The sequence below is a fragment of the Taudactylus pleione genome, unplaced genomic scaffold, assembly GCF_031769625.1.
Source record: "Taudactylus pleione unplaced genomic scaffold, aTauple2 ptg000332l, whole genome shotgun sequence".
NCBI lineage: Eukaryota > Metazoa > Chordata > Amphibia > Anura > Myobatrachidae > Taudactylus > Taudactylus pleione.
The window spans coordinates 4,617,015-4,642,332 of NW_028284733.1; the positions used below are offsets into that span (position 1 = coordinate 4,617,015).

The 25,318-nt window shown below is 40.9% G+C and overlaps 1 protein-coding gene across 1 annotated transcript; it reads left to right on the forward strand.

The window, feature by feature from the left end:
• Nucleotides 1–1,092: 1,092 nt before the first annotated feature.
• On the forward strand, nucleotides 1,093–24,720 carry LOC148509108 (phospholipase A2 inhibitor NAI-like). The gene is made up of 5 exons (XM_088443657.1): nucleotides 1,093–1,174; nucleotides 15,971–16,084; nucleotides 20,019–20,168; nucleotides 21,408–21,548; nucleotides 24,529–24,720. The coding sequence occupies exons 1-5, from the start codon at nucleotides 1,123–1,125 to the stop codon at nucleotides 24,711–24,713; spliced, it is 642 nt and encodes a 213-aa protein (XP_088299783.1). The 5' UTR covers nucleotides 1,093–1,122; the 3' UTR covers nucleotides 24,714–24,720.
• Nucleotides 24,721–25,318: the final 598 nt, after the last annotated feature.

Sequence of the window (25,318 nt, forward strand, 5' to 3'; positions counted from 1 at the left end):
AAAATGGCTCCCTAGCCATTTTCCTGCTGCTGCAATCGGCATAGGACACCGGAGAGATGAGTATAACTACATGTGTACAGTATACCACACACCCTGACCCATTATAGACACATCAATGATTCCTGATTTATTTCAGTATACTCTCACTCCTTGCTGTTCCACCCAGCTCCTTTATCACCTTTTTTTTTTTTAGATCTACCATCAAATTCTTAGGGGTATATTTACTAAAGTGAGAGTTTTTAGAAGTGGAGATGTTGTCCATAGCAACCAATCAGATTCAGCTTATCATTTAACTAGCACCTTCTAAAAGATAATAGCTAGAATCTGATTGGTTGCTATAAGCAACATCTCCACGTCTAAAAACTCTTTCTTTAGTCACTATACCCCTTGGGGTCGTCTATTTACTAACCAGTGTTAGGAGACAGAGTGAAAAGTGATAAGGTGCCAGCCAATCAGCTCCTAACTGCCATCTCACAGGCTGTGTTTGAAAAGCGACAGTTAGGAGCTGATTGGCTTGCACCTTATCACTTTTCACTCTGTCTCCTAACACTGCTTAGTAAATAGACCCCTTGGTGTCAATTGTAAAGCACAAATATGCTGGTTTTATATAAGTAAACCTTAAAGCTGCATACACACACACAACGATTTAGTAAATGAACGATTTTAGTAAACGATTTTCGTTCATTTTTTCAAGGGAAAAATTAACGAAAATCGTTTACTAAAATCGTTCATCTACTAATTGTAATAAACGATTTCTTTGAACCACAAAAGATTTTTGCATATACCCTTACTGAAAAGTGTTCAGTTGGCCACTACAATACAAACTACAAATGTGAACGCGCATGAACGATAATCGTTCATCGTTTTAACTCAGAAAGTGAACGATTTTTTCAATGATTTAACAATAAACGATATCGTTAACGATAATCATTCAAAAAATCGTTGTGTGTGTGCACCTTTATGAATAAGAGTCTGATTCATTTGTACAGTAATCACATCTAGTTCCCAGAACTTGGAAGTAATCTTGGCTCCGCCTTCGGTTATGTCTATATAATAACAGGATGCAGCTAATTACCCAGCAGTTGGCAGAGGTTTCCTAGAGTCCAGCAGTTGCAGTACAGAATGGGATCCCTCCTTGAATTTCTGTGCGTCCTCTCAGCTCTCACGGCGACTGGTACGTACATGTTACTGGACAGGATCTGTGTTACAATTACCTTTTCTGTCATCTGGGTTCCTGTAGATATTGGTTCTTTGTTAAATATTAAATACATGTACTGATATAGTTTTAAAGTCAGAGACTGTCAGAACTGTTCTGGGGATGCGATAATCTGACCCGCACTTTATAAACCTACTACCTGCATTTCTTCTGCTACAGTATACTGATTGTACGTTGTACCCCTTCATTTAAATGTGTATATGTGAGAAAAGAAGTCAAAGTTTGCCTTCAGAAAGAAAAACAAAACAAAGCACTTTTGTGACATTCATTTTGTATTACTCATTATTAATTGAATTGTTATGATGAGATGTTTCAAAAATATTAATGGGACAGATGAGAGATAAATAGAAGGGAGAAAAAGTACCAACCAATCAGCTCCTAACTGTCATGTCACAGGCTGTGTTTGAAAAAGGACAGTTAGGAGTTGCTTGGTTGGTACTTTATCATTCTCCACTTAAGTTAAGGAATCCAGCACGGTGTTCTAAATTCTAGATCTAATTTATCATATTTAAATACAGTGTAATCACTAAAGCAGTCATTTTTTTTTTATTTTTTTTTTTACAGGATTATACTAATTGTGGTATAATTGAACTTGTACTTCCCATGTGCTCTTAGTGATAGGTCTATTTCAATTTTCTCCAGACACCATGTTTTCTAATGTACTGTAATTATACAGTCTGGCTTCTTGTAAGTAAGTGGATGCTGTCCTTGTACTGTAAGCATGTTTCTGTATATCCATTAATAGCAGTCACGCCTGTATCTCACTCATACAGTAACAATGTATCCAAATATGGGCGGCTTGATAGTCTGAAACATCATGAGACGCAAATAACAAGTTAAATTTTCTCCCATTCTGTATCATGTTACATATTAGAATAGGGATTGATATTATATTACTCCCTCCATTACACCTGTGAATGTATCTGTCTGTTGCAGCTGTATCTATATATAACAAACTGGGACACTTCATACTATTGTGAAGTTCAGAATTATTTCTACAGAGTTTCATAAATCTGCCTTTATTCAGCTGCTGTTCTCTAGGTGTAGTTCTGTCTGTAATATTCACATCAGATCTGCTTACTAGTATGTCTGGTACTTATAAACTTGGGGGCTTATTTACTAAGTGTCAGGTCATAAAACCTCGTGCTTTTTAATCCTCAATATTTTAAAGGGCATTGCTTTTACTAACCATGTCTGGCCAGTAAAAGCATTATCATATTAAATAGTTGGTATAAACACAATCAAAAGCACCAGGTTTTACAATCCAGCACTTCATAAATAAACCCCCATCCCGTGTGGAGGAATGGGATTGAAATGCCGGTGGCTGTGTAGCCGCCGGTTCAAATCCCGAAAGCGCTAGCCCGACTTGGAGAAAATTCCGACAGTAGAGGTAAGTAATCTAACATTCCACTCTTCCCCCCTAACCATGCTTTAGGGGTGCCTAATCCTAACCTCCCCCCTAGTGCCTAACCCTAGCCCCCCCTCGTTAGTGCCTAAACCCAACCCAACCCCCCCTCCCCACACCCTAAAACTAACCCTCCCGTGGGGGGTCCCTTAACCTAACCTTCCCCCCCTAGTGCCTAAACCTAACCCCTTCTTTCCCTAGCCTAACCCTAACCCTCTCTGGGGGGGTACTTAACCCTACGTCACCCCGGGGGGTCCCTAAACCTAACCCTCCATCCCCGGCTACATCGCTACTTACCTGTGGCGCTGGACGACCGGTCCAGCGTCCTGTCAGGGTCCAGGGTCCTGGCATTGGGATTAACATAGGCATCATGTTAAATCCCCTGCTGGGATTGTTGTGTCATAACTACATTCCGGTATGGCACTGGTTAAATTTTTCAGTGATATCTGCAATACTGTATAATACCATGGTGATATTTCTGGTTTCCACATGGTTTGGAGTTTGGACACAGTTTGAGAAGTGAATGTCTTCATAATCACATGGTTTTGAGATAAGCCCAGTTATCATTACATTTTGGTTTAAGAACACTATATTACCACTGAGGGTGGCTTATGTACTAATAATTGCAGAACTGGCTCAATTATTAAGGATCAGTTTCGCAGCAGATATTTTCATTTTTAATGAGAATCTCCCCGCTATGTACTAGGGGAAACTCTCAGGGACAGCGGTTGCAGTAACCACTATCCCTGCATGTTATATTCCGACATTTTATGGAAGTCTTTCATGTTTGTGAAAGACTTCTCTGGGGGCTGTGGGAGAAAGATTGGAAGAGCTCTCTCCTGCTACTGGAGCCTCTGTAGGCTTAAAGCAGTTGAATACTGATAGAAAAAGAAAATAAATATTCACTGTGGTGCACTAGGCAAAAAAATAGTACATAAAACATAACTTTTATTATATATGCATAATATAGGAAGACTAAAAAGCGAAATATTTAAAAAAGGGAATTGTGTGTGTAATGTAAATAAACGTGTTTAAAAAATGCGTATGCTCCAAATCCACCAGATGTCCTGATGTTAGTATCTAATACTGGTTAGCATGTAATCATATATAAACTAATATGAGTGGGAATAGTATCACCATATAAATATTAACCACATGTAGGGGTGATGTATGGCATAAGTGTTAGAGTCAATATACAACAGATTCTGTTGTGCTATATTTAAATAGGATCTATCTTGCTTCAGGTAGGAGAATTGTTTATTATTATTCTCCTAAACAGTGGAATGGTACTCTCTATATGGTGCAATATACTGTATGACACAACTTGTGTACTGATATTAATAAGAACATCAAAGGGAAGGACCATCTCCCTTGTAACGGTGGAATACCATTTAACACCTGTCCAGATACATGAATTGATAGTGAATTAAATAATAATTATACAGCTATAAGAGGGTGGTGCACCTGAAGCAAGATAGACTACTTTTGTGTACAATATGAACGTTTAATACACATCGCTTTCTATACCTTTGGAGTGCTGCTTGAATCTTTCTACGTGGGGCTGAACTGGCTCCTAATAGAGATACCTGGATTATATAATTATTCCAAGAAGGCACCCTATTTCTTTCAGTCACTATCTGCTAGTGCCAAACCACAAATCGCAAATATATATATATATATATATATATACAGGTTGAGTCTCCCATATCCAAAATGCTTGGGACCAGGGGTATTTTGGATAATGGAATATTCCATATTTTGGAGTAATTGCATATTATAATGAAATATCTTGGGAATGGGACCCAAATATACACACAGAATGCATTTATGTGTTATATACACCTTATACACACAGCCTGCAGGTAATTTTATACAATATTTTCAATATTTTTGTGGCTCAAGCAAAGTTTGTGTACATACATGAAATTCATTTATGTTTCATATACACATTATACACACAGCCTGAAGGTAATTTTGTGCAATATATTTAATAATTTGTGCCTTAGACAAAGTTTGTGTACATTGAACCATCAAAAATCTGAGGTTTCATTGTCTCAGTCATGCTAAAAATATTCCGTATTTCGGAATATTTGGATATGGGAGACTCAACCTGTATATCATAAAACATGTATTAAAAATAATAAAGGTCAATTACAGTTCATAAATCTAAAATGAATGTCCCAATTCCATAAAAATGATCTGAAAAAAAAATCACGTAAAAAATCAGACAATTACTTTTTAGGGCCAAATGTTAATCTTGCTGGAAAAAAACCTTTATGATGATATTAATAGGAGTGTTGTAAGTCCAAAAATTCTTGCAGACATGAGCTCTTGATATAAGCAGGTATACGTTCTGCACTATTAAATTAGTTGTGACAGGTGTATCAGAATATGAACGTTCAATCAAAACCTGATAATTGTCTCTGACTGTCAAAATCAAGTTTTTAATGAACCACTTGGATGTTATAGTCCCCGACCATATCGGATATGAACCACTAATAATAATTGTTCCTCCACAAGTAATATGTGGCTCGACAGTTGCGGCCACAGACTGCCCGTACCTTTTTAAGCCATGAAGTGCCTGCCGAATAAATGCCCAGCCGTCCGCTGTGTGTACTTCAGACCCCCGCTCTTATGTAAGGTACACCTTAACTCCGGAATTCCAATAATGCAGCGGTGTGCAGAAATGTCCTCCGGGGATACCAAAATGATGGTTAAGATGAAATATGCAGTCTCTCATGAACGGGCTCCACAATCCCTAACTAGTTTCACTCCTAGAAGCTGGGAGCTTTTTTGAAGAGTAATTCTGAGCCAGTCGCACAGACTTTAAATACCCATTGATTTAATTGTTATTTGACCTCCATTGGATACTCAATTGTAGTAATAATTATCTGGGATACCTGTGATAAAGTGCTCTTTCACATAAAAATAAAACTGTTTCTAAATGTAATTTAAAAAAAATATATAAATATCTCTCTCCTATACTCCAAAAAGTACATCAATATCAGAAACATCACAAAAATAATATAAACAAAAATAATGCAAATACTATTAAATTATGTTTTTATATTTATACATATGTATGTACACACCATTAAAAGATTCAAACACTAGGCCCTCTATAGAATGACCCATGCTAGACAGTCTCTTTACCCCTACACCAGGGGTGGGGAACCTCTTTTCTGCCAAGGGCCATTTTGATATATATAACATTATTCGTGGGCCGGTGCAGGCAACTCCCCCTCCATGTGACGTCACATGGGGTGGAACCACAATTGCAGGTGATTACAGCATTGCCCGGAGCATTTAGATAGGTCATAACATAATATATTCAGCTTTAGTCACTAATAGTATCAGAGTCCATATGTAAGCATACTCAAGCTGCAATCAGCTCTCCCCACTGTGACAAGATGTTGGTAGCTTACCGCCAGCTGGCTAGTGTGGAGGGTGTATCTCTCTGTCTGTGGGCGGGACTCCATGAACACGACTGACAGGCTTTTTTTTGCTGCTCATCGCACTGTAAATACCTTGTGTGTGTGATCTGCAATTATGGAACGCTGTTCGTGGCTGGAGCAAGAAACCAAGTTGTTGCAATTTAAGGGCGAACCTTACGCGTTTCTCCGCTAAGGGTAGTGGCGTTTTCATCAGAGGGTAGGTCTCCTTATGATACTGTATATGCTTTTAAGCTTGGATCACCCAATGGGAATCCAATAGTGATTAAATCACATCAGGATCACCTGTATGGGTGTGTCTCCATGCTGCAATCTTTCACAAACCTTCATTAATAAAATCAACATTTCTATTAAATATAGTAGATTTATAAACAATTTATACACATTTACAAATCTACCAAAACATCATTATGTGTTTACATTTATTTTAAGTTTCACTATTCATTAAAGCATATCAATTTATTAAACATAGGAGTGATCTTGTTAATAGTAGAGAGAACATTAGACATGAATTAGATAGATTACAATTCTTCATTAAGTAAGTGCATTTAGAGACTAGGTCAGAGGCAAGGTATGCGTTTAGCACTGAGACAACCAGGGTTCAATTCCCAACCATCTCAAAATGTATTTTTCAAAATATAACCTAATTAGTGTTGCTGATTCTTATATATATTTTTGTTTATATCTAAAAAATGAAATAGTGCTAATTCAATAGTATATTCTTATAGCAGGGAGAATGCTGCTATTGTGTATAGCCATATATGTGTTGCACACATATATCAATGTTTGACTCTCGATTTGGACAGAAAATTAGTCATTCCATTTGTGTATAATAATATGCAGAATATACAACAGCAGCATCCTGAACCAGGAGCACACAAGGGATCTAAAAATGTAGTGTCTATATAGAGATGAATTCCACCTCTCATTGGTAATACCATTGAGTGATGGAATATTGTTACTTATTGTCTCATCTAAATCATATAGACCAGGGTATTCTATTAGTGGTTAGTTATGTGTATAATATCACTTGATAATATTGAGACACCTAGGTTACTTCATATAGATACAATCTAATACAATTGTTTACATAATATAGAAGTGATAAAGTAATGAACCACCCTTCTATATCTATACTCAACAGGGAAATATCTCTTGTATGGTCCTAGATGTCTCAACATCGAAAATCCTGAAAACAGAGGGAGGGAGAGGGGAGCGGGGAGGAGAAGGAAAGGGAAAGCAGTTTACTTGACTTCAGAAACCATTTAATTCTATACTTTCATTTAACCCTTGGGGAAAGAGTGTCCCCAGGGCAAACATCCAGTAGGCTTTACGTTTGCAGTGTGTTCCATATCTATCTCCTCCTCTGCATATAATGGGGATGTGTTCAATACCGGTGATCTTCAGAACCTAGAGAGGCTATGTGTCATTATACCTTTTTTGACATTCCTCCTATGCTCCAAAAACCGAGTATTTAAACTTTGTGTGGTCCGGCCCATGTACTGTATGCCACACGTGCATGTTATCACATAGAAAACATAATTCGACAGACAGTTAATACAGTGTTCAATGTTGTACTCTTGGCTCACAGAGTGAGAAGAGAAAGACTGTTTCCTATGACTAATGCAATTGCAAGTAATTTGTTTTTCACACACTTATAACAACCTTTTAGACGTTAGACGTGTGGGTAACAATGTTCCATTCGAATGACTCAATGTCAATCTTACTTCCCTATTTAGGTTTTTCTTCTTGTTTTGAAAGAAATTAGGAGCTAATTTGTTCTTGAGATTTGTTGTTTTCCTAAATACAATATTGGCTTGTGGTTCTAGATATGGTGATAGGATACTATCTAATTTCAGTAGAGATAAATTATTGCATATTATTTTCTGAATCTTATCACTACAAATATTATACTCTGTCACAAAGTGAAAGATAGGACTATCTATATCCCTTTCTGTTTCAATCCTGATATTAGTCATAAGAAGAATCTCTCTCTGACAATTACAGGTTCTTCTCTACCCCTGTTTAGTGGGTCCATAGGGTACCCCTTGTTCATAAAGGCCATTGTCAGTTCATCAAGGGTGGTGGGAACTATACAAATTCAAAAAACCATTAGTATCTACCTCTTTTTGATAGGTACTTGTCTTAATGTGCTCTTCCTCCACTGACAGAGCAATATCCAGGAAATTCATTTTAGAACTATTGACTGTGCTTTAGAATTTTAAACCAGATGAGTTTATATTAAGGTGTCTAATGAAATTATTAATATAATTCCCAAACGTCCCATATATAGGTTCATTAAACTCGTGGCAAACTTGGTGCCCATGGCTGTCCCATGTGTTTGCAAATAATTACTTTTTGTTTGATTTACAATTTTATGTGACAAAATGAAACCCATAGAATCCAAAATGAAGTCACATATCTTCTCTCCTATATTAGGGTCTTGCTGTAAATAGAATCTTGCTGCTTCTATACCACTATGGTGTGGGATATATGTGTACAGTGATTTAACTTCACTGGTGAAGATGGATAGATGATGTCAACACGTTTTGTCCCAGTGGCTTTCTTGAGAAAGTCCCAGTGGATTACGGGATGAAACGCGTTGACGTCATCTATCCAGGCAAATGAGGCATCCACTTACCTGCACGCTGTGAGCTGCTATCTTCTGGGCGGACTATCCATTGATCATTGTACTCTGGAATCTGTTGCCATATTCACACGACAGCCGCAAACAGTCCTGCACTCCTTTACATGGGAGCCAGCAATTCTCCAGCTGCGGCTGCATGATCCAGAACGGACACTCACACGGAAACCGTCTATAAGGTTGTGTCAACTTATTATCCTCCCACCCATTTTATTCATTCAAGTATGACTATTTGTTTCACACTGGGACGCCAGTAGTGTAACATTGATCAAATAGTGGAGTTCACTGCTTCTTTCACTTGTCCGTGGGATTATGATTACTGCCATAGCAACATAGTTGCATTATCAGCAACATTATTTAACAGCTTAAGGTGTGGAACCTTGGCCCTGCATTGTTACAATCATCAATCATTTCATTCATGCTTTCCCCAATCCTATTACACCTGATTTATGGTGCTTGTGATTTTATATTTATCTATTAATTTTTTGCATAATTATATGTTTTGTCTTCATTTTTATTATTTTTATTGTGTACATTGATGTATTGCATTAAATTATTTACATTACATTAAGCCTCCTGTTGATTAACAGGAAACCTTTTTATAGATTTTCAATCTTTATTGCATTCTCAGTGTATGGCGCACCATACTTTTGTTCCTGTTGTTTCAAGTGACTGTGGTCTCTGAGGTTCTAACTAAACCTATATTGCTTGCAGCCATCACTGAGGTTTATTGTTTTTATTACAAGCGCCGGGTGTTTTTTCTGCTCCATCCTTTTTGTGTCATAGACCCAATGCCCAATATAATGGGGGGTCCAAGTGGTGCCATTAGCGATTTATGAATCTTAGGGGTATGGTACTATGTTGGAACATTTGGGTACATATTAAATAGTAATATTCTTTCCTAGATATTGCTTCTCTGTGGATTGCTACATTCACAATAAAATAAGTGTAAATCACCTCCTAGCGCTCCCCCAATCACAAGTGTACATAAGTGACAGGAAAAGAAAATTAATCACCATGAATCGAATCCTCTCGGTATAGGATCATATAACCATACAGAATTCGCAATTTTGATAGTAAATGAATAAAGCTTGTCTTGTCCTCTGGAGTAGTGGGTGTCTACTCATTTGTATTTTCACCCTTTGCTGCATCCTTGATTTCATTGCGCACTTGTTATCACTTTTGTTTTAATTGGATTGCTACATTCAGCAGTTCTTTAAGTTCAAATAGATATTGCTGAGTAGGGTTCATTGGTAAATGTTCATAGAATTTGTCATTAGAGAGTTATCTATGTTCTTCTAGGAGGCAGTCTTCCTAATTCTGTATTACTGTCCTTCCTCCTTTATCAGCATTTTTAATTATTATAGTATCATCATTTTTAAAACTATAAAGTGCTTGATTTTCTTCTTTGCCAAGGTTTTGTTTATATTTTATACATTTCCCATTACTTCCACACAGCTTTCAGAAATCTACCTACTCCCGGGGCGAATCCCTTATTTTCTTATATGAGCCAATATTGCAATTGTATACCAGTTGGTTTTTATATATGTGTGTCTATACCTTTTTTCTTTATTCATTTATTTGTATGCCTTTTTTATACTATGTCATTGTGTAATAAATTGTGACATTTTAGAATTAAGCGCTCTTTGTCTGATAAGTCAATAATATATTTATTAACACTAGAGGTGAACGGGTTCGGATTTACTTGGTTCTTTTCGCCACAATACCGCAAGTTCGGATTAGTTAGGATTTATTTTATTGGCTATCCAGAACACGTGATCGCCAAGTAAATCAGAACCCGCTCATCTCTAATTAACACTGGCCCATGGTTGGCATGTGACATGTGTAAATTGACGGTACATTCAGACTTTATACATTATATATATATATATATATATATATATATATATATATATACTGTATACATTTTTGCACATTACTTTTTTTATAGTGCCTGAACCATTCCATTGGGTTTTTACTGCAATATGTCATGCTAATTAGCACTCTGCCAGAGACTGCTGTGAAATTTCCTGCATTGTGATATTAGTACATAGGCACACTACATAAAAAGCATTTTTAGTAATCGGAAACCACAGAGAAGATAGTATCTGCAAAATTCACCGGTTTTCAGCAAACTTGATGCTGGAAACTTCCTCCTACAGAGCACACACAGTCAGCAGCCCCTGTGCCTGCAGCTCCGTGCAGTGCAATAAGCTTGAGACAGGGAGATTGCTATCTGTGTTTCCTCTGGCGCAAGCTAACATTGCACTTATACAAAGATTGCACATAATAAGTAAAGTCCCATTAACAAAATGGATCCGATAGTGTTGTCTGCTTCATCTTGTCAAACTTACCACCTAGCACTGAACAACACAAATCTGAAAAGATGGCAGGAAGGTGCAAATACAGAGGAATGTAATAGCCGACGTGATTCCAGTGTGTCTAAATGTTTTACTTAAAGGTTGGTTTTTGCCTTTCTAAATTCTTGCCACTTAAAATAAAAAAAACAGGCAGACTCGGCGGAATCAGGCTGATGCTTTCATCTTGCAGGCTGTTACATTTATCCCTTAGGGGAATTGCATCAAACCTTGGAGAGATAGAAAGTGGAGAGAGATAAAATACCAACCTATCAACTTCTAACTGGCATTTTTCTAGCACAGCCTGTAACATGACAGGAGCTGATTGGTTGGTACTTTAAATCTCTCCACTTTGTCTCTTTTCCTAAGGCCTGATACTGTACCCTTTAGTGTGATAACATCAACCTGCTACACCATCTCCCACATGCGTTACCCATAAATCAGGCAAGAAATATCAGGCTATTCACAGATACTTATCACTAAAGATAATCTTAACAACTTAATACTATGAATGATGCTCTGTGAATCCTATAACAATTAGAGATGGGCGGGTTTTGGTTCTCTGGGGACCGGACCCACCCAAATTTTGTGGATCCGGGGGGATCCGAGAAACAGCTCGGATCTCCCTGTCTGCCCCAAATCCCTAACTGAGGCAAAACCTCTCGGTCCTGCTGTTGGATCTCGAGGTTTTGCCTCGAGCGGCCATTTTAGAAAGTCCCATTAAATTCAATGGTCTTAGCGCTTATTGGCTGAGAGAGCCGTCTGTCACGGCTCTCAGCCAATCAGCATTAAGCCCATTGAATATGGGCACAGGAAAGTAGGAAGATGCTGCCCATCCCCCTTGCCTGACACCACGGCTCCCCCTGCTGCCAACACTGCCGGCGCCCCTGCTGCCGACACTCACTGGTGGAATCTCCTGCTGCCTACACCCCCAATGCTGACTCTGCTGCCACCCTGCATTGAGTACACCACTGGCACCCATGCACTGCCGACACCATCAGGACCCCCACACTAAGGACACCAGTGGCACCCTTGCTCTGCCGACACCCTGCACTGAGCTCACTGCCGGCACCCCTGCACTACTGCTCTACATGCTGAGGACACCGTCAGCGACCTCACACTGCCAACACTGCCAGCACTCCCACACTGAGGACACCACCAGCACCCCTGCACTGCCAACACTGTTAGCATACGTGCACTGAGGACACCACTGGCACCCCCACTTTGCCGACACCACCGGCACCCTGCACTAAGGACACTGCCAGGACCCCCATACTACTGCCCCACGTATTAAGAATGCCATCAGTGACCCCACACTGCAGCTACTCCCACACCGAGGGCATCCCCGCACGGCCGACACTGTCAGCACTCTTGCACTGAGTACACTACTGGCACCACCACTCTGCTGATACTATTATTTATTTATTTATTTACAGTTTCTTATATAGCGCAGCATATTCCGTTGCGCTTTACAATTGTCAACATTGATAGAACAAAACTGGGTAATAACAGACAGATATATAGGTAGGAAGGCCCTGCTCGCAAGCTTACAATCTATAGGGAAATAGGCATTGATACACAAGGATAGGTGCTATATATTGCATCTTGGTCCAGCCACAATGCACAGTTTCTTGGTTGGCTGCATGATCCAGTCACACAGGAATGTCGGCCAAATGTCATGAGGATGTGAGAGAAAGACAATGTGTGAGGTTATGTGTGGACTGTAAAAGGGGATGTAATTAGATATGGTAACTATGAAGGTTGTGAGGGCGGTTCTGGGATCTGATAAGCTTGCCTGAAGAGGTGAGTTTTCAGGGATCGCTTGAAGGATTGGAGACTAGAGGAAAGTCGTATTTTGCATGGTAAGGCATTCCATAGAGTGGGTGCAGCCCTAAGAAAGTCCTGTAACCGTGAGTGGGAGCAAGTAATGCATGGGGATGAGAGACGCAGATCTTGTGCTGAGCGGAGAGGTCGGGTAGGGCGATATTTTGAGATGAGTGAAGAGATGTATGTTGGTGTGGTTTGGTTAATAGCCTTATGTGTAAGTAAGAGTATTTTGTATTGAATACGGTAGAAAACCGGCAACCAATGGAGGGACTGACAGAGCGGGGCTGCAGACGATGAACGTTTGGCAAGGAAGATAAGCCTTGCAGCTGCATTCATAATTGATTGTAATGGCGATAGCCTGTTTTTGGGAAGACCAGTAAGGAGACTATTGCAATAGTCAAGGCGGGAAATAATAAGTGCATGGATTAGAGTTTTTGCAGTGTCTTGTGTGAGATATGGTCGAATTTTGAATATGTTTTTTAGATGTATGTAACATGATTTAGAGACAGATTGAATGTGGGGAACAAAGGACAGTTCAGAGTCAAGGATGACACCAAGGCAGCGAGCTTGTGGGGCAGGGTGGATTGTCGACTTATCAACTGTGATAGAGAGATCATGTTGGTAACTGTTGTTGGCTGGTGGAAATATAATTAATTCTGTTTTAGAAATATTAAGTTTCAGGTGGCGAGATGACATCCAAGATGAAATTGCAGAAAGACATTCAGTGACACGGACTAGTACAGTTGGTGATAAATCTGGGGAAGATAGATAGATTTGAGTATCATCCGCATACAGATGGTACTGAAATCCAAAAGAGCTGATTAGTTTGCCAAGAGTGGAGGTATAGATTGCGAATAACAGAGGCCCTAACACAGAGCCTTGAGGTACTCCAACTGATAGAGGTAGCGAAGAGGAGGCGGAATCAGAAAAACGAACAGTGAAAGAACGATCAGATAGGTAGGAAGAGAACCAAGAAAGAGCAGTGTTCTTAAAACCCAGGGATTGTAGTGTTTGTATGAGAAGAGAGTGGTCAACAGTGTCAAAAGCAGCAGAGAGATCTAGAAGAATTAGGAGTGAGTAATGGCCTTTAGCCTTGGCAGTGACCAGATCATTTACTACCTTAGTCAGTGCTGTCTCTGTGGAGTGTTGGGAACGGAAGCCAGACTGAAGTGGGTCCAATAGGTTGTGTGAGTTAAGAAAGTGTATGAGGCGAGTGTAGACAAGTCTCTCAAGTACTATGAATACTATGCACTCAGGACACTGCCATGACCCCCACTCTGCCATTCACCGCCACACTGCCAACACTGCCGGCACTTCTGCATTGAGGACACCACTGGCATTCTCACATTGCGGACACTGCCAGCGCCCCCACTTTGCTGACACTGCAGGCACCCCTGCACTCCCCACATACTGAGGACACCAGCGGCACCCCTGCACTGCTGACATTGTCAGCACTCTGCACTGAGGACACCGCTAGCACCCCCGCACTGTTGCCCCATGTAATGAGGACGCTGTCAGCAACCCCACACTGCAGCCATTGCCGCCACTCCCACACACTGCCGGCACTTCTGCATTGAGGACACCACAGGCACTCTCGCACTGAGGACACCGCCAGCACTCCCGCACTGTTGCCCCACGTATTGAGGACACTGTCAGCACCCCACACTGCCGACACTGCTGACACAGTAAATGCACTATTGGTGTATCCAACCCACACTGTATAACACACTGTATCCATGTTGGAAGCTGAATTGCCACATGTTAGTGCCGCCCACTGCTGTTGCTTAGTTTAGTCAGCCAGCTTGCTGGATGCAACCTTTTGGCCCTAAACTAGATGAAAAAATTAATATTGTGAGCTGTGAGGTGGTCAAAATTGACTGGAAATAAATGTTATTGAGGTTAATAATACTGTAGGAACAAAAACAAGCCCAAATTATTTAATTTTAGCCAAAACACAAAGATATATAGATCCAAAACTAAAACCAAAACACGGAGGTCGGTGCACATCTCTAATGACAATAAAAAATTCCACAATGAATTCCAAGCAGTTTAATCACCATCAAAGGAAGTTTAATGTTCGAAACAATGACATGTGAGACTACCCTATGCTTTTCATTGCTAATACTTCATTGCAACTGTACCACTAACCATGTTATCAAAGATCCAGTAAGAAATAGAATGTTTGCTTACACATATCAAAGGTAATTGTGAAGTCTGCTCAGCTCACTTGGAGTTCCAAAGTCCAAAGGATTTATTTGCAAACAGAAATAAATACCGTACCACCCCTTGCAATACGCAAGCACGATTGGCATCAATACAAGGCTTCAATTCTGAGTGCACTGACTTCCAACGGTCACTGCAATACAATTTATAAGTTCACATTCAAATAGTCCTTAGGGAATAAGATCATTGGATACAGGCAGGGATCTGTATATACTCGATGTCGGATAAGTCAGTTCCCTCTTCTTTGTGTGTGCCAACCGGATCTTCATTAGCCAGAGGGCCCCGCCGAAACTATGCCAATTCTGGAATTCCTTTGTCTTACAGTATCATTGGAGAGGGGGGAGTTTCAGTTTCAGGTTAAGCACATTACATTGCTTAACTGCGCATAAGCAGGCTCTAAAATATTATACCAATAAGTTTACATTTATGTTTACAACAGGGATGCAGTATTTACCTATAATACGCTCCAAATTAAATACTGATTAAAATAAGACTAAACTTTAATATACAGTTATGTAACATTATAAATATACTTAAGGTACGATTTAATATAAGAACATTATATTAATGATATTTCATAACCGCACGGTGTGGTGGTTTCTGCAGGGTCACCAAAGTTATCCTATTGGAATACAAAACAGAACAAGTCCAAGGAATGGTGCAATATTATGAATCACAATAGCATACAATCAGATCTCATACAATCAGATCTCATACAATCAGTTGGACCAATCTGTAATTTGTAACCTATATAAGTACATGCCTTCATCCAAAATATCTATGTTTAACACACAATATCCTAAATTCACTATTCATTCTTGGTGTGTCTTTATTTTCCAATTGCAGGTTTCTCTCTCACATGTAAGCTGTGCAGCGGAGTTGATTTTTCCTGTACCGGGACAACCATGCTGTGTCCTGCGGATCATGCTTGTGGCGGCATCCGTACAGCATCTATAGCATGTATGTTATACAGAGATTGTATTTTCCAAACACTATTAATAAAACATAGTGAACCTGCTGAATATGATTTGTGCTTTCACTTTTTAGGCTGCAAACAAAAGTTCTATTTTTGTTTGGTTTTATTTTTATTTTTATGACCTAATTCAGAGGTGGAGGCATGAGAGTTTAAATTGTGAGAGTTTTTTTAGTCTAAAAACAGGAGTTTCCATGTTCTAAGATTCTATTACATTGAGCAAGTTTAAAAGATGAGAGAGATTACTGCTAAACCCTCACATTTTCTAAACTCTCACCCTATTACATTTGGCCCCAGATGTTAGACTGTCAATAGGTTGACAGGGACAAAAGGTTGACACACTAAAGATCGATATAAGAAGGTCGACAGGTACAAATGGATGACAAATTATTATTATTTTTTTAGGGTTAAGGTTAGGTTTAGGGTTAGCATTAGGGTTAAGCACTTATCAGAGGGTTAGGAACTTACTCTGATGGTTAGGGTTAAGTACTTACCCCATTAGGGTTAGGCATCAGGAGGGAAACTTAGGGTTAGGCACTTACTGGAGGGTTATGGTACTAGAAGGAACGCAGTGGCAAACGCAGGATATCTAGAGGGGGGTTTCCAAATGCTGGATTTTAGAGTGAGTGTGGCCAGTCCATGAAGAGGGTAGAATTAGCACTTAAGCAGCTTTAATATACGTCATACAAAGTATATTGTGTGTCATGATTCCAGCATATAGAGGACCAGCAATCACAGTAAGCCATTAAATGCGGCAGTAGGGCCATCCTGCCTGAGCTGAATGTTTTTATTTTAGATGTGGGCACCATTCCAGAGTATTACGGCAAGTTCGGGAGTCTGGGGGAGCAGCAGAGGAACATAGCACTGCCCTGGACATATATGTACATATTGGGCTCTATAGCAGCACATCCCTAACAGTGAATGTTTTCCAGATCTCCTAATTGGTGCACAGGTAATTTATTACTGACTGATACATGTTAAAAGATCCACAGGTGGTGCTAATTATTTCATTTGTAATACTGGGAAGAACATGCAGCACTAGTAAAATTCTATTACATTACTATTTCTATTGTGGTCATGATGTGGGCTGGGGAGGGGGGTTTCCAGGCAGATGGAAAACCCCCATGTGTTTGCCTATGGAACGGTTGGGGTCAGGCACCTACAGAGACAGTTAGGATTAGGCACCAGTAGGGAGGGTTAGGATGAAGTTTATGGTTAGAAAACAAAAGCTAAAAATCTGTTGACCATTTGTGTATCGCACATTTGTGTATCAACCTTTGAGCCTGTCACCCATTTGTACTTGTCGACCTTCTTACATGGCAACCTTTAGTGTGTCGACCTTTGGTCCCTGTCGACCTATTGACTGTCTAACATCTGGTGTCTATCTTGACACTGTCGACCTTTTTACTATCTCTTATACCACACCCATCACCACCTTATGTAATAAGTTGCACCATCAATCACACCAGCCCCATGGAGGCGCAGAATCTCTGTTTGAACATGGCCACCTGTGTCAGTACAACTGTGTCTTTAGATGGAGTCACTGATCGCAACAGGCCAAGGACTTCCTAACCAACCCCCTGTGACCTCCCAGACAACCCACTGAAATCCCCGGCTCTTGCATCCAAATTTGCTCTGTGCCTCCCAGCGGTCGCCATTGGGATGCATCTGCTGTGTGATTTGGACGCATGCGCAGTACTACCATCTAGAGATGTGCGGTTTAGATCTCCAGAAATCCCAAATATCATAAATTTGGACAGATCTGAGTCACGGTGATTATCACCTGGGAAGATCCAGATAAATACATAGAGTCGCGTTTCTGATCTTCCAGCTTCAGGGTTCAGATTTTAAATCCAAATGGATTGCAAAGATGACATAATTTTAGCTGTTTTTAAAAACTTTTAATCAATTTTTTTTTTTGTTTAAAAAAAAATACAGATCCAAAGTCAAAAGACTTGAGGGTGGTGCTCTCTGATGAGAGCAATGTGGAAATTGAAAGTATGAAAGTATCAAGATCGCTTTACTTCCTCATTTGGGCCATGCCAGTGACAGTTAATGGACAGAGGGCCTGATTCAGACCCGCTCGCAAGCACTATGTGCTCGCAAGCGGGTCGATTGTTCCTCAGTGCGCACGCGCGAGCCCTGGAGCTAGCGCACAAAGCAATCGCTCCGGCACTCGCATCCTAAAGGGGCAGCTGTCGATGTTGATTGACAGCTGCCCCGTTTGGAAGGCGGGTAAGGGGGGTGGCTGAGCAAACGGAGGCGTTCCTGCTGGAACACCTGCCGTTTGTAGGCGGCCCTACTGACATTACTAGTGATGTCAGTAGGTGGACTTCCTGCTCTAATAGAGCAGGAAGTCCACTGGGGCTTGCGGCAATGAGACCCTACCACAAGGGTCTCGTCGCAAGCCCGATGGTCGCGATGGTCTTGACCATTGCGACCATCATCATGGACGCTCGCATAAGCTGTGGGTGGTAACCCACAGCTATGCGAGCGGCCAAGGGGCCGCATCAATAAAAAGAAAAGCGTCCGCCCTGATTCAGAGAGAGCGCTCGCTTTTTGCGAGCGCCTCCGAATCAGGCCAGAGATCCTTCGGATAAACAACAGAAAAAAACAGCGCTCTAAATGATAACTGTAAATATATAATTTGCCTATGTGGACTGGGTGGTTTTTATTCTATATTACTGTGTTGATATAGTTTTATTTACACACCCACAGTACATATGCATTTTATTGTTTTGTGCATATAAGTTTTCTTGAGATTAAATTCTGTATTGATTGTGATCTATTTTTACAGTTATTATTCAGAGCGCTGTTTTTTCTTTTGTTTATCTATTTTGCATGTGGGGACTGACCATCCTCCAACCTATACAGCTGCTCACTAATTCGTTGGATATACACACCGCATGGTAACGCCCCATCAGTAACTTCCCAGTTACTGTTCTCTTTTTCATCATCAGAGATCCATTGGATCCCTCTTACGAAAACTTTGCATAAATGTAACCCATAAGCTGCAAGGGCGAACACCGTCTAAAGATGGAGTTAGCTGTATAGGCATAATTTAGTGGCCCCCATAGAAGTTATGGGGGATGATTTTTCAAATGCAAATTGAGGGACCACAGCACCTCTGATACCTGCTGCAGTTACTGCTTCGTACATTTAGGGGGTACAAAAGCTATTTTTGGAGGATTTCCTGTAAAATATTCTTAATAAATAGTAGGCACTACGATTAGTGTTTACAAAAGGCCTAGCATGCTGACTAAACCGCCCTACGCCCCCGCTAATGTTAATGTCGGACACATTCTAATAATATCAGGTCCTCGCTGCACACCCTGTACAGTAATTTTCAGCACAGAGCACCAATGCAATTATACCTATAACAAGAAAGGTAGAGCATATCCATAGTATGGAAGGTAAATGTACTGTATGCCGGGTCGGCTCTACCATTAGGCAGCTGCCTATGGCAGTGGGATGTGGGGGGGCCCTGAGTCTGCCTATCACAAAATGAAGGATGTCTCAGAGAGACATGCTTGTTGTACTTTATACAGGCGGTGGCTGTGGAACTTCTAAGATGCAACCTCCACTCTTTCACCTGAGGGCTGGTAAGTGGGTATGGTGTGTGTGAGTAGAAGGGAGGGGACAGTAGGCTGAAACTTTGCCTAGGGTGCAGAAAAACTTTATACCAGCCCTGACAAGCAGCAGCTACAGTGATTTGTAGGTGTCTCATATGTAAGTGCTGGGGCCCTGCTAAATAGAGCCAGTGATGCGGATCCAAGTGAATGAACCCCACCAATGTAGTATAATTAGAAAAACAGTGGGTTGGTCATTTTTAGGATTAAGATCTTTGAATGATCATAAAGTAGGGCAGATATTTGTTTAAAATGTGTATTATTTGGATTGTTATGTATTCTCTTTGTACAGATGGGGTCACAGTCCATGAAATACATGCCGTTGCTTGTGTGCTGAATGACCAGTGTAATACAAATGGATCTATCAGCGGTCCCGCCAGCAATGTAAAGATTGGCACTTCCTGTTGTTACACTGATAACTGTACTCCACCGGCCCTTAAATGTAAGTGTTTCCATTCAATTCCATATTCCTGCCACTGAAAACTGGTATGTGAAGTTTTTGGGCACTTTTCTTTATATATTACAAAGTACCACAGTATAAATCATAGCCTCGTATTTGTAAACTAGTGAGGTCACTTGTGACAGTGGTCATTGATGCAGTGTATTACTATTGGGGAAAGCAAAGCACTTGGACATGAGGTCAGGTTGTGGTCAATTTTGGTGATATGAGAATTTCGATATGGTCGTAATGTCAACATTGATCAGGTTGACACTGATGAAATGTCTACATAATTATATTGTCTACAACATGTCCCTGGTGGCCTAGTGGTGACATACAGTGGGTCCAGAAGCTCCAGTGGTGTCTTCTTGGTCCAGCGGTCAACTGATGAAGACTTTCTTCAGAACCTATGTGGCTTCTGACAGCAAGTAGGACTACTTCTAACCGCTAACCATTACCATCCCCCAGTGCCTATCCCTCACTCCTTGTGCCTAACCATAACCCTCCAGCCTGTGCCTAACCATAACCCTCCCCCATTGAGCCTTACCATAACCCTCTCCTATTGTGCCAAACCATAACCCTCCCCCCTATGCCGAACCATAACCCTCCCCATTGTGCCTAACCATAACCTTCCCCCATTGTGCCTAACCATAACTTCCCCTGTATCGAACTATAACCCTACCTCCTTGTGCCTAACCATAACCCCTCCCTCCTTGTGCCTAACCATAACCCCTCCCTCCTTGTGTCTAACCATAACCCTCCCATCTGTGCCTAACCATAACCCTCCTCCATTGTGCCTAACCATAACCATCTTCCCTTTGCTTATCCATAACATCTCCCCTTGTGCCTAACCATAACCATCCCACCTTGTGCCAAACCATAACCCTCCCCCCGGTGCCTAGCCATAACCATCCCCCAGTGCCTATCCCCCCTCCCTTGTGCCGAACCATAACCCTCCCCCTTTCACTTTGAAGATTGTGTATTAAAAGGCTTAAAGTGCCCCCTACTGTAAAATAAAGAAGGATCTTAGAAGTTTTCCTAGTTCTGTGACCTGTTACTTTTTACATTTATAGGGTCATGAAACTCGTCTGTGGCATCTAATTTCCAATGAGCTCTATTAGGGATGTGGACAATGTTGATTATGTTGGATGTCAATATTTTAGATCCATTTAATCATATTAAATGTAATACAATATGTGGTCTTAATCCTATGTCTATGTCGGGAATCTTCATATTTTATAGTACCCGCTGATAGCTCTCAGCCAAATGGTCTGACCTGCCAATCATGTCTGTCTGCTACATCTGACTGGTGTTACACTGGGGAAACTATGAGATGTAATGGAAATGAAAATATGTGTATTCTCCAACGTACCAATACTTACGGTAATTATAATACCATGTATTTGTTTTCTGCCCTGTACAGCATTATATAAATGAAGATACAACACCCAATGTAGAATCTGTTGCAATGTAACTGGGTCACTTATAATCCAGCATCACCATTAGGAGTATCACCAGAGATTATTGTTCATGGTTTTATTCCTGATCTGTATATGAGGGCTGATTATGAGATGGACACAAGCCACAATGCTGACAGTTCTCACGCTGTTTAACATTGGCGACTGCTCAAGTGCTAGTATAGACTTAAGCACATGGATAGCATTCGATAGCGCATCTGGAGTGATCATTCCATTGATGGAAGACACTACTTCTGGGTGGCAAATAGGAGATGACCATGCAACCACATGGGACTGATACGTCTCATGGGAATGTAAAGGGAATGTCATGTGCATGTTGGCCAACCACAATGCTCATTTGCAGTGTGCAGACGGAGGTAGGACTTCTTTTTGAGACAGATTTTTTGCACCCACGTGGGTCTGGTGTAGGTCCCAATACTAGTTATGGTGGCTGCGGATGTAAGAACAGTGGGTGGGAATAGGCTTCCATAGATTTTTACTATACACAGGCAGATTCTTACAATACAATTATGCAGTGAGCAGTCATACGCGGCCAGATGGAAAAGCGGCCGTGGATGTATCTGCCTCATTAGCATAGGACTTCTTCCTGCTCAGAAAGCAGTGTGACAGTGGGATGGTAAATGCTCTGCTCTGTATGCACACCTTGATTACTGTAACCAACTCATCTTTGTCTAGAAACACTTTTGTCTGGTCCCTCTTCAATCAGGTTAGGTATGAAATCCTGACACCCATACGAAAGTGTTTTCCTAACCCTAACCTCCCTTCCCGGTGCCTAAACCTAACCCCCCCTAGTACCTAAGCCTAACCTCTCCCTTCCTGCACCCTAAACCTAACACCCCCTCCCCTGTGCCTAAATCTACCCTCAACCCCACCTACCCTGACCCTAATGCTATCCCTAACCCTACCCCTAATGCCTAACTTTAACCCCACTACTTAACCCTAACCTCCCCTTATCACTCTGATACTTACCTTCGGGATGCTGGTGATTGAGATACTGTTGCCGGGATCCCGACCTGTTGGGATTTTGGAGCCAGTATGCAGACCGGAATGCCGACTACATCCCCTTAAATCCACCTTCAACTGTGCTGCCTGCTACTTTTTCTCCAGTAGCTCCACCTCTGCTCCCCTACCCTCTGTTGAACTCTTCATTGGCTCCCTATACTTCACCAAATTAATTTCAAAGTCCTCTCACTCACCTACAATAACCTCATTCTTCCCTGACCCTACATTCCTAACTTCATCACACGCTCTCTCACTCACTGGATCTGCTTTGCTCATCTCTACTTTCTCTCCTACCACCTGTTCACCTTCTCCCCCATGCTCCCATTCTCTGAGATGACCTCCAAGCCAACTTTTTCCTAGATTAAGAGTACCAGAACAGGGATGCCGAGAGGGGGGAGAGGTACTAATTAGTAATTACCCGGGCCAAGGCTTGTCTAAGGGCCCCAGCAGAAGGAAGAATTCTATTGTTGTTTAAGCAGATGTGGCCATACCCCCAGGATTTAGCCACACCTTTTTCTTCACCCTGGCCTGCCATCGCTCTGTACAGCCCGCTTCCAAAGTTTAAATGTGCCCTAAAAACTGAACTTTTCACTGTAGCCTACCACTCATCCTCACTATCCAGAATCTGCTCCCCACTCCCATTTTGCTTCTATACCAGTAGTTCCCGTACTCTGATAAAACATTGGTCATTCATGTTGTGTTTGTGGGGCTCAATCGCACATTTACTAACAGACCCTTTTTGATTTGGTTATTTAAAGTATTAGTAAATGTGTGATTGAGCCCCAGAAACACAACATCGATGCTGATCAATTGTGATCAATTTTCATCTCTATTAAGTTGAATTAAATCGTTTATAATCGATCGTTAGTAAATATATCCCTTAATGTCAACAGCAGAATGCCAACATGGTCTGATGATTGGGCAAGTCGACAGTCATATCATCATAGTGTTTATACGGTATTTGAAAAACCTAAATTTAACACTGACATGTGCTGTCGACATTCTAAATGTCGACATAATGACTACATACAGTACCATTAAGATAATGTCCAGCAGATGGTGCTCTAGGCATTTTTATTGCCAATTCATCCATGTCCCACCCCATTATCATGTAATATTATTTAGTAGTAAGCTTGCAGGTATATAGGTTATAGCTGTTTCTTTTCATGCATGTACAAAATTATGGAAACTGGGCCTGATTCATAACTGATTGCAACATGCAACAGCATACGCAGATCGGCCGATAGTGCGTACTGTGCATGCATATGCATCGCAGTGTACATGCATGAGTTAGCATTGCGATAGTTCTGCGATCACGCACACAGATAGAAAGCCATCGCAGATTGAGCAACTGGATGTCAGTGTTTGGGGTGGTGACGGAGAAATGCAGGCGTGCCAGTTAGTTTGAAAGTCGTTGTAGGGGAGCGCATAAATTAGCCATGGCAACAGCGTATGCAGCCTGTGTACTCACTGCGTGCGACGAGCTTAGCAATTTCTGAGACAGGTCAGGGTTGTTGTAATTCTGCATGATGGGCCGATGTTATTCGATGGTACCGATGTATATGCAGGTCTGCGAGGTCTTACAGATATAGAGATAGCAGTAGTGGGCTTCTCTATGCTGGCTTCGCGATTTTGCAGTTATTAGAATATTTTCTCAGCTGGCCTGAGTTAGTAATCGCAGCTTCGATCGCAATAGCGATCCGTAATCAATCATGTACACTGTGTACAGGGTATCATGCTGACTGGAAACTTTACTGCCCTCAAAAGGGAAAGTTAAATCTTAGAAAATGTCCTTTTATATGCTGTTACTCTATGCTCCTTTATTGTCTTTCTGCTTAAATAAATGACTATTCTTAACTGATATTTATGATTGTTTTTCACAGCTCCACCAAAACAATCCGTGGCAATTCGGGGATGTGCCACTAAAAGTTACTGTTCCCTTGGCAGCAAGTCCACGACAGACATCAAAGTGGCAATTACATGTAGCAATGGAAATTTTGGTCTGCGCAGTAGTCCATTGTTTTCCTTTATTGTTGCTATTGCATTGACTAAAGTTTTTTTTTCTTAAATAATAAAGTACCTTTATACATTTTAAAATTCTGATTCTTATGTTAATGGGAATTTATGATCACAACTAATATACAAATTCAGTAGAAGATATACTAGCTGATGTACCCGGTTTTGCCCGGTTAGACCTTTTAAATTTACTGTTTCCATTTCCATACATTTATGCATCACTGCTATGGTAAGACATTACCTTACCTCACCTGTGTAGTAACACATTCCCCTCCCTCACCTGTGTAGTAACACTTCCCCCTCCCTCATCTCTGTAGTAAGACATTGAGCAGTATTCAATTAGAGGCGAAAAGTCAGAAAGCTTTTGACTGTCCGACTTCTCGCCTCATTCGCCTGTTTCAGAGGCAAATTTATTCCATGCGCGTCCCCGCTTTACGCTAAATTCAATTGCAAAACAGGCGAAAATGGAAATAGGCGAATGCGGAACAGGCGAATAGTACTGAAAGAATTGGGGAAATCAGTCTATACCCCAGAAAAAGATGCACTAAATAGGGAATCAATATAGATGTGTACTAATAGCCCTAATAAGACTATTTTGGGCACATAAGTTGTGTAAATTGCTTGCTATTAGCGTCTTTGTAAAAGTGGTGAAGAATG